Source organism: Acanthochromis polyacanthus, chromosome 8 (genome assembly GCF_021347895.1).
Source record: "Acanthochromis polyacanthus isolate Apoly-LR-REF ecotype Palm Island chromosome 8, KAUST_Apoly_ChrSc, whole genome shotgun sequence".
Lineage (NCBI taxonomy): Eukaryota > Metazoa > Chordata > Actinopteri > Pomacentridae > Acanthochromis > Acanthochromis polyacanthus.
In genome coordinates this window covers 2,386,323-2,404,888 of record NC_067120.1, presented here as the reverse complement: position 1 = coordinate 2,404,888, position 18,566 = coordinate 2,386,323, and the positions used below count along the sequence as shown (strand labels likewise).

Genomic DNA, 18,566 nt, shown 5'->3' with positions numbered 1-18,566 from the left:
TCACTTGAAATAATTCTATACTTTGCAAGGTTACAACACTTCATATGTATTGCTTCTTACAGAGCTGATTGTGAAGCGTTCTTCTTGCAGTGAGAACACATTGTGGGGTAAACACAGCTTTTAATCGAGCTTTTCAATAATTAACACTGAGTTTAATGTGGCTTGTTGTGCAGACAAATTCAGTAATGGTGAGTTGTGAGGAAATGCAAGACTAAAAAGAGAACTTCATCATCAGATTTATAGCACTTCAAAGCAACCAGAATACTAATGCAATTGTTTTGACAGGACTCATGGGCAATTCACATGCTTCCCTCCCAGCAGGATCACAGGGGACCCAATCAGACAGATGAGAACGAGAGAGATCAGGCTAGAGATCCAGTGGCGAAGCTGCATGCTGTGCGAGAATGTTGTGTGATAGTATCTGAATCATTTTGATAAGTAAGTGGACTAATTATTCAGAGGCAGCTACTGATAAGTGCTAATTTGATTTCATGGTCAATCTAACATCCTGACTTATGAATACTTCTTGACGCTGTGAGATTGGAGGTGCTGTGTGCAGCGGTTCTTCTCCCTCGTGTGATGTTACATTATCACATGCTGAATTCTACCTCTGTTGCACATTAATTTGCACTTTCGATCTAAGGATAGCATCATAAATGAATTATGTGTAGTTAAAATTTCATTGTTCCTTTGTGCTTAGTTACTGCTGTCTAGGTATAATGTCATATTTTAAATCACTTCTATCCCAGTGGCCTCACATTAAACATAGCCCTTATTGGTTTCCTTTAGAATACTGTTTTTATTCAAGTTTTTTTCTCCTTTGTAAGAGGGCAAGGATATTTTTGTGAGACAATGTGAACTTGTGCTGGGGCATTCTTAGAAGCTCTCAGATTGCTGGATTTTTTTTTATTTCTTTGGCTGCTTCGCGAACACTGCAGAGTCCTGATTGATGAAGTGTTGCTCAGACTATTTCGCAGACCTGTCCAAATGCACTGTGCACGCCTGCCTTTGAGGGAGCAGGTCTAGTCAATATGTTGATTGCTTCACACTCAATCCAGACTCAGTTGATGCCTATATTGACTGCTGTGGGTGTGCGTGTGTGAACTTAAGACAAAACAGGAGTCATCTTGGCCCAGAGTTATCCGAGGTTAGCGATGGCAAACGACATCTGCCAATTAGTGCACAACCTACATTGACTGAATGCATTTGAGGGGTTACCTGAGGCAAGGCCAGACCCAGGGCGAGCGCACCCACCAGCAACAGATGAGACTCGATCCACATCACGGCTCTGTCTGCACAGCCCACTGGGTAGATTGACTTGTTTGCCTCCAAGTAGTTTTGGGTTTGAGCCCCAAAACCACACATGGTGTTGATCACTGCCTGTGTGCCAGATGGACAAAGGAAAAGAGCATGAGAGTTTCAGAGATGACCTTGATTACCACATGAACCTAAAACTCTAGAATCACTTCTCAGAGACTTTCACTCATGCTTTAACGTTTCTTGTGCTACTTTGAATTGACATTTACTGTTGCGACACCTAAGGGAGAGTTTTGCAAGAGACTGATGACTGTTAAGAGGAGAGAAAACAGCAAGAGAGCGATACAACCACACCCACTGGATGTGACCAGGGCAACCACTTCGTCCTTGTCGGAGACATGCAGCTGCAGCGTGCAGTTGCAGGCTACTACCAGCAGGTTGCAGCACTGCATTGGCTCTTATATGGTTTAATTAATTAATTTTTCCCTCCCATGTAGAAAAAGGTTGCTGTGATCTGTATACCATGTAGCTTGATGTTTAATCAATATTAGTGTGATGGCTCTACATGAACTCTTTAGTTTTTTGTCGGCGGTGCTGTGCTACAGGATCTGCACAGTGATCAGACAGGCGTTTGTTTGTGTGAGTGCAAATGTGTGTATTCATGCATCCACAAGTGCAGTATTTACATATATATTGCTTGCGTGCGAGCATGCATCCACATCTGCGCACACATCTCAATTTTATGCATGTGCAGACAACTGTGGTGTTGATTCTGTGTACACAAAATCTAAAACCTTCATCAAAGAGGAGTGCTATTTAGAAGGAAGGCAGTCATTGCTTTCAGCATGCTCTAAAGGTTGATAATGTCACCACATGCACCATTTCAGATGTCATATCAACCCTCCATAAACAGTGTTGGATGCTCCCTTTATATTCCAGCTGGTTAGCCTCAGCTTGTGACCGAGCTGCTGCTCTTTGTTGATCCACTTGCTTGGACTATTCCCTCATTCGTTATATTATTCTGAACTTTTTTTAGATGCAAATCACGTCATGGAACTGGCATGTGGCTCACTCTGGCGCTCAAAGTCACACACCAGTCATTCTGCAGATTCTTCACGAGGGAGAAACAGGTTGTTCATTATCAGACCACTTCTGTGCATGACAACTCACAAAGCCCCAAGGAAAGGAAAGTAATGGCACAGCAGTTTATACCTGCCGATGCTGACATGTTGTTGTCGCCTCCAGGCAAAGAACCACTGCAGTTCTGACACTTGCGCAGGTTTCAGTGTCAAAAACATCTAAACGCTGTTTGTCACAGTCAAGCGACACTGGCTCTATTCCAGCATCCACAGACCATTAACTTGTTAGGTTTGTGGTCCAGATGATTTGGAATGTAGGATTTTCAATATATCTGTGGTATGGTGGATATTCTAACGAGAAAAGTACTCAGGGAGCGCAGTATTCCGCCAAGGATGCTCAGTTGACGTATCATTTTTGACGGAAGGAATCTTTAATGAATAATTACCTTGCGCTGAGTACAGGCATGTGCTATGCATGTGGACGTTATGTATAAATACCGAATTGCATGTAAATTACTCTTATAAAGGTCTGTTGATCAGTTCATCACTTTTAGCAAGCCTTTGTTTTGGCTTGCTAAAACTATGGCATACTAAACTATGACATTTTTGTCATATTTTGGACGACATACTAAACTATGACATTTTTTTCCACATTTTGGACAATATGCTGAATTGTGATGTTTTTATTATATTGTGGACGACATACTAAACTATGACGTTTTTAACATATTTTGGACAACATACTAAACTATGACATTTTTGTCATATTTTGGACGACATACTAAACTATGACGTTTTTAACATATTTTGGACAACATACTAAACTATGACATTTTTGTCATATTTTGGACAACATACTAAACTATGACTTTTTTAACATATTTTGGACAACATACTAAACTATGACATTTTTGTCATATTTTGGACGACATACTAAACTATGACGTTTTTAACATATTTTGGACAACATACTAAACTATGACATTTTTGTCATATTTTGGACGACATACTAAACTCTGACTTTTTTAACATATTTTGGACCACATACTAAACTATGACATTTTTTTCCACATTTTGGAAAATATGCTGAATTGTGATGTTTTTATTATATTGTGGACGACATACTAAACCTTGACGTATTTACAAAAGCAGATTTGAGAGCATTTTTGTTGGTTTTATTCAGTAGCGAAGCAGAGAGGAAGACATAGAAAACCTGCAGTAAAGGGCCAGAAGCTGGATTCAAACCTGCGTCTCCGACAAAATTTAGTTCATGAATCACCACGTTAACCAGTTGAGCTACCTGCAAACAGTAAGGTTTGGTTGTTGGACGACATACTAAACTATGACGTTTTTGTCATATTTTGGACGACATACGAAACTATGACTTTTTGTCACACTTTGGATGACATACTAAACTATGACATTTTTTTCCACATTTTGGACAACATGGTAAACTGTGACGTAGTTACAAAAGCAGATTTTTGGGCCTTTTTGTTGGTTTTATTCAGTCAGTAAGTGGAAAGGCAGACATAGAAAACCGACACTAAAGGGTCAGAAGCTGGATTCGAACCTGCGTCTCCAACACAATTTAGTTTATGAATCACCACCTTAACCAGTTGAGCTACCTGCAAAAAGTAATATTTGGTTGTTGGATGACATACTAAACTATGACTTTTTTGTCACATTTTGGACAACATACTAAACTATGACGTTTTTAACATATTTTGGACGACATACTAAACTATGACATTTTTTTGTCACATTTTGGACGACATACTAAACTATGAAATTTTTGTCACATTTTGGACAACATACTAAACTATGACGTTTTTAACATATTTTGGACGACATACTGAACTATGACTTTTTTGTCACATTTTGGACGACATACTAAACTATGACTTTTTTAACATATTTTGGACGACATGCTAAACTATGACGATTTTGGTCACATTTTGGACGACATACTGAACTATGACATTTTTGTCACATTTTGGACGACATAGTAAACTATAACGTTTTTATCACATTTTGGATGACATGCTAAACTATGACGATTTTGGTCACATTTTGGACGACATACTAAACTATAACGTTTTTGTCACATTTTGGACGACATACTAAACTATGACGTTTTTTGTCATATTTTGGACGACATACTAAACTATGACATTTTTTGGCATATTTTGGACGACATACTAAACTATGACGTTTTTGTCATATTTTGGACGACATACTAAACTATGACGTTTTTGTCATATTTTGGACGTCATACTAAACTATGACGTTTTTGTCATATTTTGGACGACATACTAAACTATGACGTTTTTGTCATATTTTGGACGTCATACTAAACTATGACGTTTTTGTCATATTTTGGACGACATACTAAACTATGACGTTTTTGTCATATTTTGGACGTCATACTAAACTATGACGTTTTTGTCATATTTTGGACGTCATACTAAACTATGACGTTTTTGTCATATTTTGGACGACATACTAAACTATGACGTTTTTGTCATATTTTGGACGTCATACTAAACTATGACGTTTTTGTCATATTTTGGACGACATACTAAACTATGACGTTTTTGTCATATTTTGGATGACATACTAAACTATGACGTTTATATCACATTTTGGATGACATACTAAACTATGACGTTTTTGTCATATTTTGAACGTCATACTAAACTATGACGTTTTTTTGTCACATTTTGGACGACATACTAAACTATGACTTTTTTTGTCATATTTTGGATGACATACTAAACTATGACGTTTATATCACATTTTGGATGACATACTAAACTATGATGTTTTTGTCATATTTTGAACGTCATACTAAACTATGACGTTTTTTTGTCACATTTTGGACGACATACTAAACTATGACTTTTTTGTCACATTTTGGACGACATACTAAACTATGACTTTTTGTCATATTTTGGACGACATATTAAACTATGACTTTTTTTGTCACATTTTGGACGACATACTAAACTATGAAATTTTTGTCACATTTTGGACGACATGCTAAACTATGACGATTTTGGTCATATTTTGGACGACATACTGAACTATGACATTTTTGTCACATTTTGGACGACATAGTAAACTATAACGTTTTTATCACATCTTGGATGACATACTAAACTATGACGTTTTTGTCACATTTTGGACGACATACTAAACTATAACGTTTTTATCACATTTTGGACGACATACTAAACTACGACGTTTTTAACATATTTTGTACGACATAATAAACTATGACGCTTTTTGTCCATTTTCAGACAACATACTAAACGATGATGTTTTTTTCCACAATTTGGACAACATACTAAACTGTGACGTATGAACAGAAGCAGGTTTTTGGGCCTGTTTGTTGGTTTGATTCGGCAGCTAATTGGAGAGGAAAACATAGAAAACCTGCCGTACAGGGCCAGAAGCTGGACTCGAACCCGCATCTTTGACACAATTTAGTTCATTAGTCACCACCTTATCCAGTTGAGCTACCAATATACGTTATTTTTCAGTTGTTGGACACACTGAACTATGACGTTTTTTTCATTTTCGGACGACATACTAAACAATGACGTTTTTTGTCATATTTTGGACGACATACTAAACTATGACGTTTTTGTCATATTTTGGACGACATACTAAACTATGACGTTTTTTGTCATATTTTGAATGACATACTAAACTATGACGTTTTTTGTCATATTTTGGACGACATACTAAACTATGACGTTTTTGTCATATTTTGGACGTCATACTAAACTATGACGTTTTTTGTCATATTTTGGATGACATACTAAACTATGACGTTTTTGTCATATTTCGGACGACATACTAAACTATGACGTTTTTGTCATATTTTGGACGACATACTAAACTATGACGTTTTTGGCATATTTTGGACGACATACTAAACTATGACGTTTTTTGTCATATTTTGGATGTCATACTAAACTATGACGTTTTTTGTCATATTTTGGACGTCATACTAAACTATGACGTTTTTTGTCATATTTTGGACGACATACTAAACTATGACGTTTTTGTCATATTTTGGACGACATACTAAACTATGACTTTTTTGTCACATTTTGGTCGACATATTAAACTATGACTTTTTTTTATCACATTTTGGACGACATAATAAACTATGACGTTTTTATCACATTTTGGATGACATACTAAACTATGACGTTTTGTTGTCACATTTTGGATGACATACTAAACTATGATTTTTGTCACATTTTAGTTGACATATTAAACTATGACTTTTTTTTATCACATTTTGGACGACATACTAAACTATGATTTTTTTGTCACATTTTGGACGACATACTAAACTATGACGTTTTTAACATATTTTGGACGACATACTAAACTATGACGTTTTTAACATATTTTGGACGACATGCTAAACTATGACTTTTTTAACATATTTTGGACGACATACTAAACTATGACTTTTTTTCCACATTTTGGACAATATGCTGAATTGTGACGTTTTGTATTATATTGTGGACGACATACTAAACCATGACTTTTTATCACATTTTGGACGACATACTAAACTATGACGTTTTTTTGTCACATTTTGGACGACATACTAAACTATGACGTTTTTTGTCATATTTTGAATGACATACTAAACTATGACGTTTTTTGTCATATTTTGGACGACATACTAAACTATGATGTTTTTGTCATATTTTGGACGTCATACTAAACTATGACGTTTTTTGTCACATTTTGGACGACATACTAAACTATGACTTTTTTATCACATTTTGGTCGACATACTAAACTATGACGTTTTGTTGTCATATTTTGGACGTCATACTAAACTATGACGTTTTTTGTCACATTTTGGACGTCATACTAAACTATGACGTTTTTGTCATATTTTGGACGACATACTACACTATGACATTTTTGGCATATTTTGGACAATATGCTGAATTGTGACGTTTTGTATTATATTGTGGACGACATACTAAACCATGACTTTTTTTCATATTTTGGACGACATACTAAACCATGACTTTTTTTCACATTTTGGACGACATACTAAACTATGACGTTTTTTTCACATTTTGGACGACATACTAAACTATGACTTTTTTGTCATATTTTGGACGACATATTAAATTATGACTTTTTTTATCACATTTTGGACGACATACTAAACTATAACGTTTTTGTCACATTTTGGACGACATACTAAACTATGACGTTTTCAACATATTTTGTACGACATAATAAACTATGACGCTTTTTGTCCATTTTCAGACAACATACAAAACGATGACGATTTTTTCCACAATTTGGACAACATACCAAACTGTGACGTATGAACAGAAGCAGGTTTTTGGGCCTGTTTGTTGGTTTGATTAGGCAGCTAATTGGAGAGGAAGACATAGAAAACCTGCCATAAAGGGCCAGAAGCTGGACTCGAACACCCATCTTTGACACAATTTAGTTCATTAGTCAGCACCTTATCCAGTTGAGCTACCAGTATACCTTATTTTTCAGTTGTTGGACACACTGAACTATGACGTTTTTTCCATTTTCGGACGACATACTAAACAATGACGTTTTTTGTCATATTTTGGACGACATACTACACTATGACATTTTTGGCATATTTTGGACGACATACTAAACTATGATGTTTTTGTCATATTTTGGATGACATACTAAACTATGACGTTTTTGTCATATTTCGGACGACATACTAAACTATGACGTTTTTGTCATATTTTGGACGTCATACTAAACTATGACGTTTTTTGTCATATTTTGGACGACATACTAAACTATGACATTTTTGGCATATTTTGGACGACATACTAAACTATGACGTTTTTTGTCATATTTTGGATGTCATACGAAACTATGACGTTTTTTGTCATATTTTGGACGTCATACTAAACTATGACGTTTTTTGTCATATTTTGGACGACATACTAAACTATGACGTTTTTGTCATATTTTGGACGACAGACTAAACTATGACTTTTTTGTCACATTTTGGTCGACATATTAAACTATGACTTTTTTTTATCACATTTTGGACGACATACTAAACAATGACATTTTTTTGTCACATTTTGGACGACATACTAAACTATGACATTTTTGGCATATTTTGGACGACGTACCAAACTATGACGTTTTTGTCACATTTTGGACGACATACTAAACAATGACATTTTTGGCATATTTTGGACGACATACTAAACTATGACGTTTTGTTGTCACATTTTGGACGACATACTAAACTATGACTTTTTTGTCACATTTTAGTTGACATATTAAACTATGACTTTTTTTTATCACATTTTGGACGACATACTAAACTATGACTTTTTTTGTCACATTTTGGACGAAAAACTAAACTATGACGTTTTTAACATATTTTGGACGACATACTAAACTATGACGTTTTTAACATATTTTGGACGACATACTAAACTATGACATTTTTTTCCACATTTTGGACAATATGCTGAATTGTGACGTTTTGTATTATATTGTGGACGACATACTAAACCATGACTTTTTATCACATTTTGGACGACATACTAAACTATGACGTTTTTTTGTCACATTTTGGACGACATACTAAACTATGACGTTTTTTGTCATATTTTGAATGACATACTAAACTATGACGTTTTTTGTCATATTTTGGACGACATACTAAACTATGACGTTTTTGTCATATTTTGGACGTCATACTAAACTATGACGTTTTTTGTCATATTTTGGACGACATACTAAACTATGACGTTTTTGTCATATTTTGGACGACATACTAAACTATGATGTTTTTGTCATATTTTGGACGTCATACTAAACTATGACGTTTTTTGTCACATTTTGGACGACATACTAAACTATGATGTTTTTGTCATATTTTGGACGTCATACTAAACTATGACATTTTTTTCCACATTTTGGACAATATGCTGAATTGTGACGTTTTGTATTATATTGTGGACGACATACTAAACCATGACTTTTTATCACATTTTGGACGACATACTAAACTATGACGTTTTTTGTCACATTTTGGACGACATACTAAACTATGACGTTTTTTGTCATATTTTGAATGACATACTAAACTATGACGTTTTTTGTCATATTTTGGACGACATACTAAACTATGACGTTTTTGTCATGTTTTGGACGTCATACTAAACTATGACGTTTTTTGTCATATTTTGGACGACATACTAAACTATGACGTTTTTGTCATATTTTGGACGACATACTAAACTATGATGTTGTTGTCATATTTTGGACGTCATACTAAACTATGACGTTTTTTGTCACATTTTGGACGACATACTAAACTATGATGTTTTTGTCAAATTTTGGACGTCATACTAAAACTATGACTTTTTTTTATCACATTTTGGACGAAATACTAAACTATGACGTTTTTGTCATATTTTGGACGACATACTACACTATGACATTTTTGACATATTTTGGACAATATGCTGAATTGTGACGTTTTGTATTATATTGTGGACGACATACTAAACCATGACTTTTTTTCACATTTTGGACGACATACTAAACCATGACTTTTTTTCACATTTTGGACGACATATTAAATTATGACTTTTTTTATCACATTTTGGACGACATACTAAACTATAACGTTTTTGTCACATTTTGGACGACATACTAAACTATAACGTTTTTGTCACATTTTGGACGACATACTAAACTATAACGTTTTTATCACATTTTGGACGACAGACTAAACTATGACGTTTTTAACATATTTTGTACGACATAATAAACTATGACGCTTTTTGTCCATTTTCAGACAACATACAAAACGATGATGATTTTTTCCACAATTTGGACAACATACCAAACTGTGACGTATGAACAGAAGCAGGTTTTTGGGCCTGTTTGTTGGTTTGATTAGGCAGCGAATTGGAGAGGAAGACATAGAAAACCTGCCATAAAGGGCCAGAAGCTGGACTCGAACACCCATCTTTGACACAATTTAGTTCATTAGTCACCACCTTATCCAGTTGAGCTACCAGTATACCTTATTTTTCAGTTGTTGGACACACTGAACTATGACGTTTTTTCCATTTTCGGACGACATACTAAACAATGACGTTTTTTGTCATATTTTGGACGACATACTAAACTATGACGTTTTTGTCATATTTTGAATGACATACTAAACTATGACGTTTTTTGTCATATTTTGGACGACATACTAAACTATGACGTTTTTGTCATGTTTTGGACGTCATACTAAACTATGACGTTTTTTGTCATATTTTGGACGACATACTAAACTATGACGTTTTTGTCATATTTTGGACGACATACTAAACTATGATGTTGTTGTCATATTTTGGACGTCATACTAAACTATGACGTTTTTTGTCACATTTTGGACGACATACTAAACTATGATGTTTTTGTCAAATTTTGGACGTCATACTAAAACTATGACTTTTTTTTATCACATTTTGGACGAAATACTAAACTATGACGTTTTTGTCATATTTTGGACGACATACTACACTATGACATTTTTGACATATTTTGGACAATATGCTGAATTGTGACGTTTTGTATTATATTGTGGACGACATACTAAACCATGACTTTTTTTCACATTTTGGACGACATACTAAACCATGACTTTTTTTCACATTTTGGACGACATATTAAATTATGACTTTTTTTATCACATTTTGGACGACATACTAAACTATAACGTTTTTGTCACATTTTGGACGACATACTAAACTATAACGTTTTTGTCACATTTTGGACGACATACTAAACTATAACGTTTTTATCACATTTTGGACGACAGACTAAACTATGACGTTTTTAACATATTTTGTACGACATAATAAACTATGACGCTTTTTGTCCATTTTCAGACAACATACAAAACGATGATGATTTTTTCCACAATTTGGACAACATACCAAACTGTGACGTATGAACAGAAGCAGGTTTTTGGGCCTGTTTGTTGGTTTGATTAGGCAGCGAATTGGAGAGGAAGACATAGAAAACCTGCCATAAAGGGCCAGAAGCTGGACTCGAACACCCATCTTTGACACAATTTAGTTCATTAGTCACCACCTTATCCAGTTGAGCTACCAGTATACCTTATTTTTCAGTTGTTGGACACACTGAACTATGACGTTTTTTCCATTTTCGGACGACATACTAAACAATGACGTTTTTTGTCATATTTTTGACGACATACTAAACTATGACGTTTTTGTCATATTTTGGACGACATACTAAACTATGACGTTTTTTGTCATATTTTGAATGACATACTAAACTATGACGTTTTTTGTCATATTTTGGACGACATACTAAACTATGACGTTTTTGTCATATTTTGGACGTCATACTAAACTATGACGTTTTTTGTCATATTTTGGATGACATACTAAACTATGACGTTTTTGTCATATTTCGGACGACATACTAAACTATGATGTTTTTGTCATATTTTGGACGTCATACTAAACTATGACGTTTTTTGTCATATTTTGGACGACATACTAAACTATGACATTTTTGGCATATTTTGGACGACATACTAAACTATGACGTTTTTTGTCATATTTTGGATGTCATACTAAACTATGACGTTTTTTGTCATATTTTGGACGTCATACTAAACTATGACGTTTTTTGTCATATTTTGGACGACATACTAAACTATGACGTTTTTGTCATATTTTGGACGACATACTAAACTCTGACTTTTTTGTCACATTTTGGTCGACATATTAAACTATGACTTTTTTTTATCACATTTTGGACGACATACTAAACTATGACATTTTTTTGTCACATTTTGGACGACATACTAAACTATGACATTTTTTTGTCACATTTTGGACGACATACTAAACTATGACGTTTTTTGTCAGATTTTGGACGTCATACTAAACTATGACGTTTTTATCACATTTTGGATGACATACTAAACTATGACGTTTTTTGTCATATTTTGGACGTCATACTAAACTATGACGTTTTTATCACATTTTGGATGACATACTAAACTATGACGTTTTTTTGTCACATTTTGGACGACATACTAAACTATGACGTTTTTGTCAAATTTTGGACGACATACTAAACTATGACGTTTTTGTCACATTTTGGACGACATACTAAACTATGACTTTTTTGTAATATTTTGGACGACATACTAAACTATGACGTTTTTGTCACATTTTGGACGACATACTAAACTATGACTTTTTGTCATATTTTGGACGACATATTAAATTATGACTTTTTTATCACATTTTGGACGACATACTAAACTATAACGTTTTTGTCACATTTTGGACGACATACTAAACTATAACGTTTTTATCACATTTTGGACGACATACTAAACTATAACGTTTTTGTCACATTTTGGACGACATACTAAACTATAACGTTTTTATCACATTTTGGACGACATACTAAACTATGACGTTTTTAACATATTTTGTACGACATAATAAACTATGACGCTTTTTGTCCATTTTCAGACAACATACAAAACGATGACGATTTTTTCCACAATTCGGACAACATACCAAACTGTGACGTATGAACAGAAGCAGGTTTTTGGGCCTGTTTGTTGGTTTGATTAGGCAGCTAATTGGAGAGGAAGACATAGAAAACCTGCCATAAAGGGCCAGAAGCTGGACTCGAACACCCATCTTTGACACAATTTAGTTCATTAGTCACCACCTTATCCAGTTGAGCTACCAGTATACCTTATTTTTCAGTTGTTGGACACACTGAACTATGACGTTTTTTCCATTTTCGGACGACATACTAAACAATGACGTTTTTTGTCATATTTTGGACGACATACTAAACTATGACGTTTTTGTCATATTTTGGACGACATACTAAACTATGACGTTTTTTGTCATATTTTGAATGACATACTAAACTATGACGTTTTTTGTCATATTTTGGACGACATACTAAACTATGACGTTTTTGTCATATTTTGGACGTCATACTAAACTATGACGTTTTTTGTCATATTTTGGATGACATACTAAACTATGACGTTTTTGTCATATTTCGGACGACATACTAAACTATGACGTTTTTGTCATATTTTGGACGACATACTAAACTATGACATTTTTGGCATATTTTGGACGACATACTAAACTATGACGTTTTTTGTCATATTTTGGACGTCATACTAAACTATGACGTTTTTTGTCATATTTTGGACGTCATACTAAACTATGACGTTTTTTGTCATATTTTGGACGACATACTAAACTATGACGTTTTTGTCATATTTTGGACGACATACTAAACTATGACTTTTTTGTCACATTTTGGTCGACATATTAAACTATGACTTTTTTTATCACATTTTGGACGACATACTAAACTATGACATTTTTTTGTCACATTTTGGACGACATACTAAACTGACATTTTTGGCATATTTTGGACGACATACCAAACGATGACGTTTTTATCACATTTTGGATGACATACTAAACTATGACGTTTTGTTGTCACATTTTGGATGACATACTAAACTATGACTTTTTTGTCACATTTTAGTTGACATATTAAACTATGACTTTTTTTTATCACATTTTGGACGACATACTAAACTATGACTTTTTTGTCACATTTTGGACGACATACTAAACTATGACTTTTTTAACATATTTTGGACGACATACTAAACTATGACTTTTTTTCCACATTTTGGACAATATGCTGAATTGTGACGTTTTGTATTATATTGTGGACGACATACTAAACCATGACTTTTTATCACATTTTGGACGTCATACTAAACTATGACGTTTTTTGTCATATTTTGGACGACATACTAAACTATGACGTTTTTGTCATATTTTGGACGACATACTAAACTATGACATTTTTTGTCACATTTTGGACGACATACTAAACTGACATTTTTGGCATATTTTGGACGACATACCAAACGATGACGTTTTTATCACATTTTGGATGACATACTAAACTATGACGTTTTGTTGTCACATTTTGGATGACATACTAAACTATGACTTTTTTGTCACATTTTAGTTGACATATTAAACTATGACTTTTTTTTATCACATTTTGGACGACATACTAAACTATGACTTTTTTGTCACATTTTGGACGACATACTAAACTATGACGTTTTTAACATATTTTGGACGACATACTAAACTATGACGTTTTTAACATATTTTGGACGACATGCTAAACTATGACTTTTTTAACATATTTTGGACGACATACTAAACTATGACTTTTTTTCCACATTTTGGACAATATGCTGAATTGTGACGTTTTGTATTATATTGTGGACGACATACTAAACCATGACTTTTTATCACATTTTGGACGACATACTAAACTATGACGTTTTTTTGTCACATTTTGGACGACATACTAAACTATGACGTTTTTTGTCATATTTTGAATGACATACTAAACTATGACTTTTTTGTAATATTTTGGACGACATACTAAACTATGATGTTTTTGTCATATTTTGGACGTCATACTAAACTATGACGTTTTTTGTCACATTTTGGACGACATACTAAACTATGACTTTTTTATCACATTTTGGTCGACATACTAAACTATGACGTTTTGTTGTCATATTTTGGACGTCATACTAAACTATGACGTTTTTTGTCACATTTTGGACGTCATACTAAACTATGACGTTTTTGTCATATTTTGGACGACATACTACACTATGACATTTTTGGCATATTTTGGACAATATGCTGAATTGTGACGTTTTGTATTATATTGTGGACGACATACTAAACCATGACTTTTTTTCATATTTTGGACGACATACTAAACCATGACTTTTTTTCACATTTTGGACGACATACTAAACTATGACGTTTTTTTCACATTTTGGACGACATACTAAACTATGACTTTTTTGTCATATTTTGGACGACATATTAAATTATGACTTTTTTTATCACATTTTGGACGACATACTAAACTATAACGTTTTTGTCACATTTTGGACGACATACTAAACTATGACGTTTTCAACATATTTTGTACGACATAATAAACTATGACGCTTTTTGTCCATTTTCAGACAACATACAAAACGATGACGATTTTTTCCACAATTTGGACAACATACCAAACTGTGACGTATGAACAGAAGCAGGTTTTTGGGCCTGTTTGTTGGTTTGATTAGGCAGCGAATTGGAGAGGAAGACATAGAAAACCTGCCATAAAGGGCCAGAAGCTGGACTCGAACACCCATCTTTGACACAATTTAGTTCATTAGTCAGCACCTTATCCAGTTGAGCTACCAGTATACCTTATTTTTCAGTTGTTGGACACACTGAACTATGACGTTTTTTCCATTTTCGGACGACATACTAAACAATGACGTTTTTTGTCATATTTTGGACGACATACTACACTATGACATTTTTGGCATATTTTGGACGACATACTAAACTATGATGTTTTTGTCATATTTTGGATGACATACTAAACTATGACGTTTTTGTCATATTTCGGACGACATACTAAACTATGACGTTTTTGTCATATTTTGGACGTCATACTAAACTATGACGTTTTTTGTCATATTTTGGACGACATACTAAACTATGACATTTTTGGCATATTTTGGACGACATACTAAACTATGATGTTTTTGTCATATTTTGGACGTCATACTAAACTATGACGTTTTTTGTCATATTTTGGACGACATACTAAACTATGACATTTTTGGCATATTTTGGACGACATACTAAACTATGACGTTTTTTTGTCACATTTTGGACGACATACTAAACTGACATTTTTGGCATATTTTGGACGACATACCAAACGATGACGTTTTTATCACATTTTGGATGACATACTAAACTATGACGTTTTGTTGTCACATTTTGGATGACATACTAAACTATGACTTTTTTGTCACATTTTAGTTGAAATATTAAACTATGACTTTTTTTTATCACATTTTGGACGACATACTAAACTATGACTTTTTTGTCACATTTTGGACGACATACTAAACTATGACGTTTTTAACATATTTTGGACGACATACTAAACTATGACGTTTTTAACATATTTTGGACGACATGCTAAACTATGACTTTTTTAACATATTTTGGACGACATACTAAACTATGACTTTTTTTCCACATTTTGGACAATATGCTGAATTGTGACGTTTTGTATTATATTGTGGACGACATACTAAACCATGACTTTTTATCACATTTTGGACGACATACTAAACTATGACGTTTTTTTGTCACATTTTGGACGACATACTAAACTATGACGTTTTTTGTCATATTTTGAATGACATACTAAACTATGACGTTTTTTGTCATATTTTGGACGACATACTAAACTATGATGTTTTTGTCATATTTTGGACGTCATACTAAACTATGACGTTTTTTGTCACATTTTGGACGACATACTAAACTATGACTTTTTTATCACATTTTGGTCGACATACTAAACTATGACGTTTTGTTGTCATATTTTGGACGTCATACTAAACTATGACGTTTTTTGTCACATTTTGGACGTCATACTAAACTATGACGTTTTTGTCATATTTTGGACGACATACTACACTATGACATTTTTGGCATATTTTGGACAATATGCTGAATTGTGACGTTTTGTATTATATTGTGGACGACATACTAAACCATGACTTTTTTTCATATTTTGGACGACATACTAAACCATGACTTTTTTTCACATTTTGGACGACATACTAAACTATGACGTTTTTTTCACATTTTGGACGACATACTAAACTATGACTTTTTTGTCATATTTTGGACGACATATTAAATTATGACTTTTTTTATCACATTTTGGACGACATACTAAACTATAACGTTTTTGTCACATTTTGGACGACATACTAAACTATGACGTTTTCAACATATTTTGTACGACATAATAAACTATGACGCTTTTTGTCCATTTTCAGACAACATACAAAACGATGACGATTTTTTCCACAATTTGGACAACATACCAAACTGTGACGTATGAACAGAAGCAGGTTTTTGGGCCTGTTTGTTGGTTTGATTAGGCAGCTAATTGGAGAGGAAGACATAGAAAACCTGCCATAAAGGGCCAGAAGCTGGACTCGAACACCCATCTTTGACACAATTTAGTTCATTAGTCAGCACCTTATCCAGTTGAGCTACCAGTATACCTTATTTTGCAGTTGTTGGACACACTGAACTATGACGTTTTTTCCATTTTCGGACGACATACGAAACAATGACGTTTTTTGTCATATTTTGGACGACATACTACACTATGACATTTTTGGCATATTTTGGACGACATACTAAACTATGATGTTTTTGTCATATTTTGGATGACATACTAAACTATGACGTTTTTGTCATATTTCGGACGACATACTAAACTATGACGTTTTTGTCATATTTTGGACGTCATACTAAACTATGACGTTTTTTGTCATATTTTGGACGACATACTAAACTATGACATTTTTGGCATATTTTGGACGACATACTAAACTATGACGTTTTTTGTCATATTTTGGATGTCATACGAAACTATGACGTTTTTTGTCATATTTTGGACGTCATACTAAACTATGACGTTTTTTGTCATATTTTGGACGACATACTAAACTATGACGTTTTTGTCATATTTTGGACGACAGACTAAACTATGACTTTTTTGTCATATTTTGGACGACATACTACACTATGACATTTTTGACATATTTTGGACAATATGCTGAATTGTGACGTTTTGTATTATATTGTGGACGACATACTAAACCATGACTTTTTTTCACATTTTGGACGACATACTAAACCATGACTTTTTTTCACATTTTGGACGACATATTAAATTATGACTTTTTTTATCACATTTTGGACGACATACTAAACTATAACGTTTTTGTCACATTTTGGACGACATACTAAACTATAACGTTTTTATCACATTTTGGACGACATACTAAACTATAACGTTTTTGTCACATTTTGGACGACATACTAAACTATAACGTTTTTATCACATTTTGGACGACAGACTAAACTATGACGTTTTTAACATATTTTGTACGACATAATAAACTATGACGCTTTTTGT

The 18,566-nt window shown here is 33.6% G+C and overlaps 1 protein-coding gene across 1 annotated transcript in view; it reads right to left on the bottom strand.

Annotated features, from left to right (window-relative positions):
* The window catches only part of tspan33b (tetraspanin 33b), a 42,178-nt gene that overhangs the window by 595 nt on the left and 23,017 nt on the right, over nt 1–18,566 (bottom strand). The window contains exon 7 of the mRNA XM_022197920.2: nt 1,219–1,380. Within this exon, the coding sequence (XP_022053612.1) occupies nt 1,219–1,380 (162 nt within the window). The remainder of the gene's footprint in view (nt 1–1,218; nt 1,381–18,566) is intronic.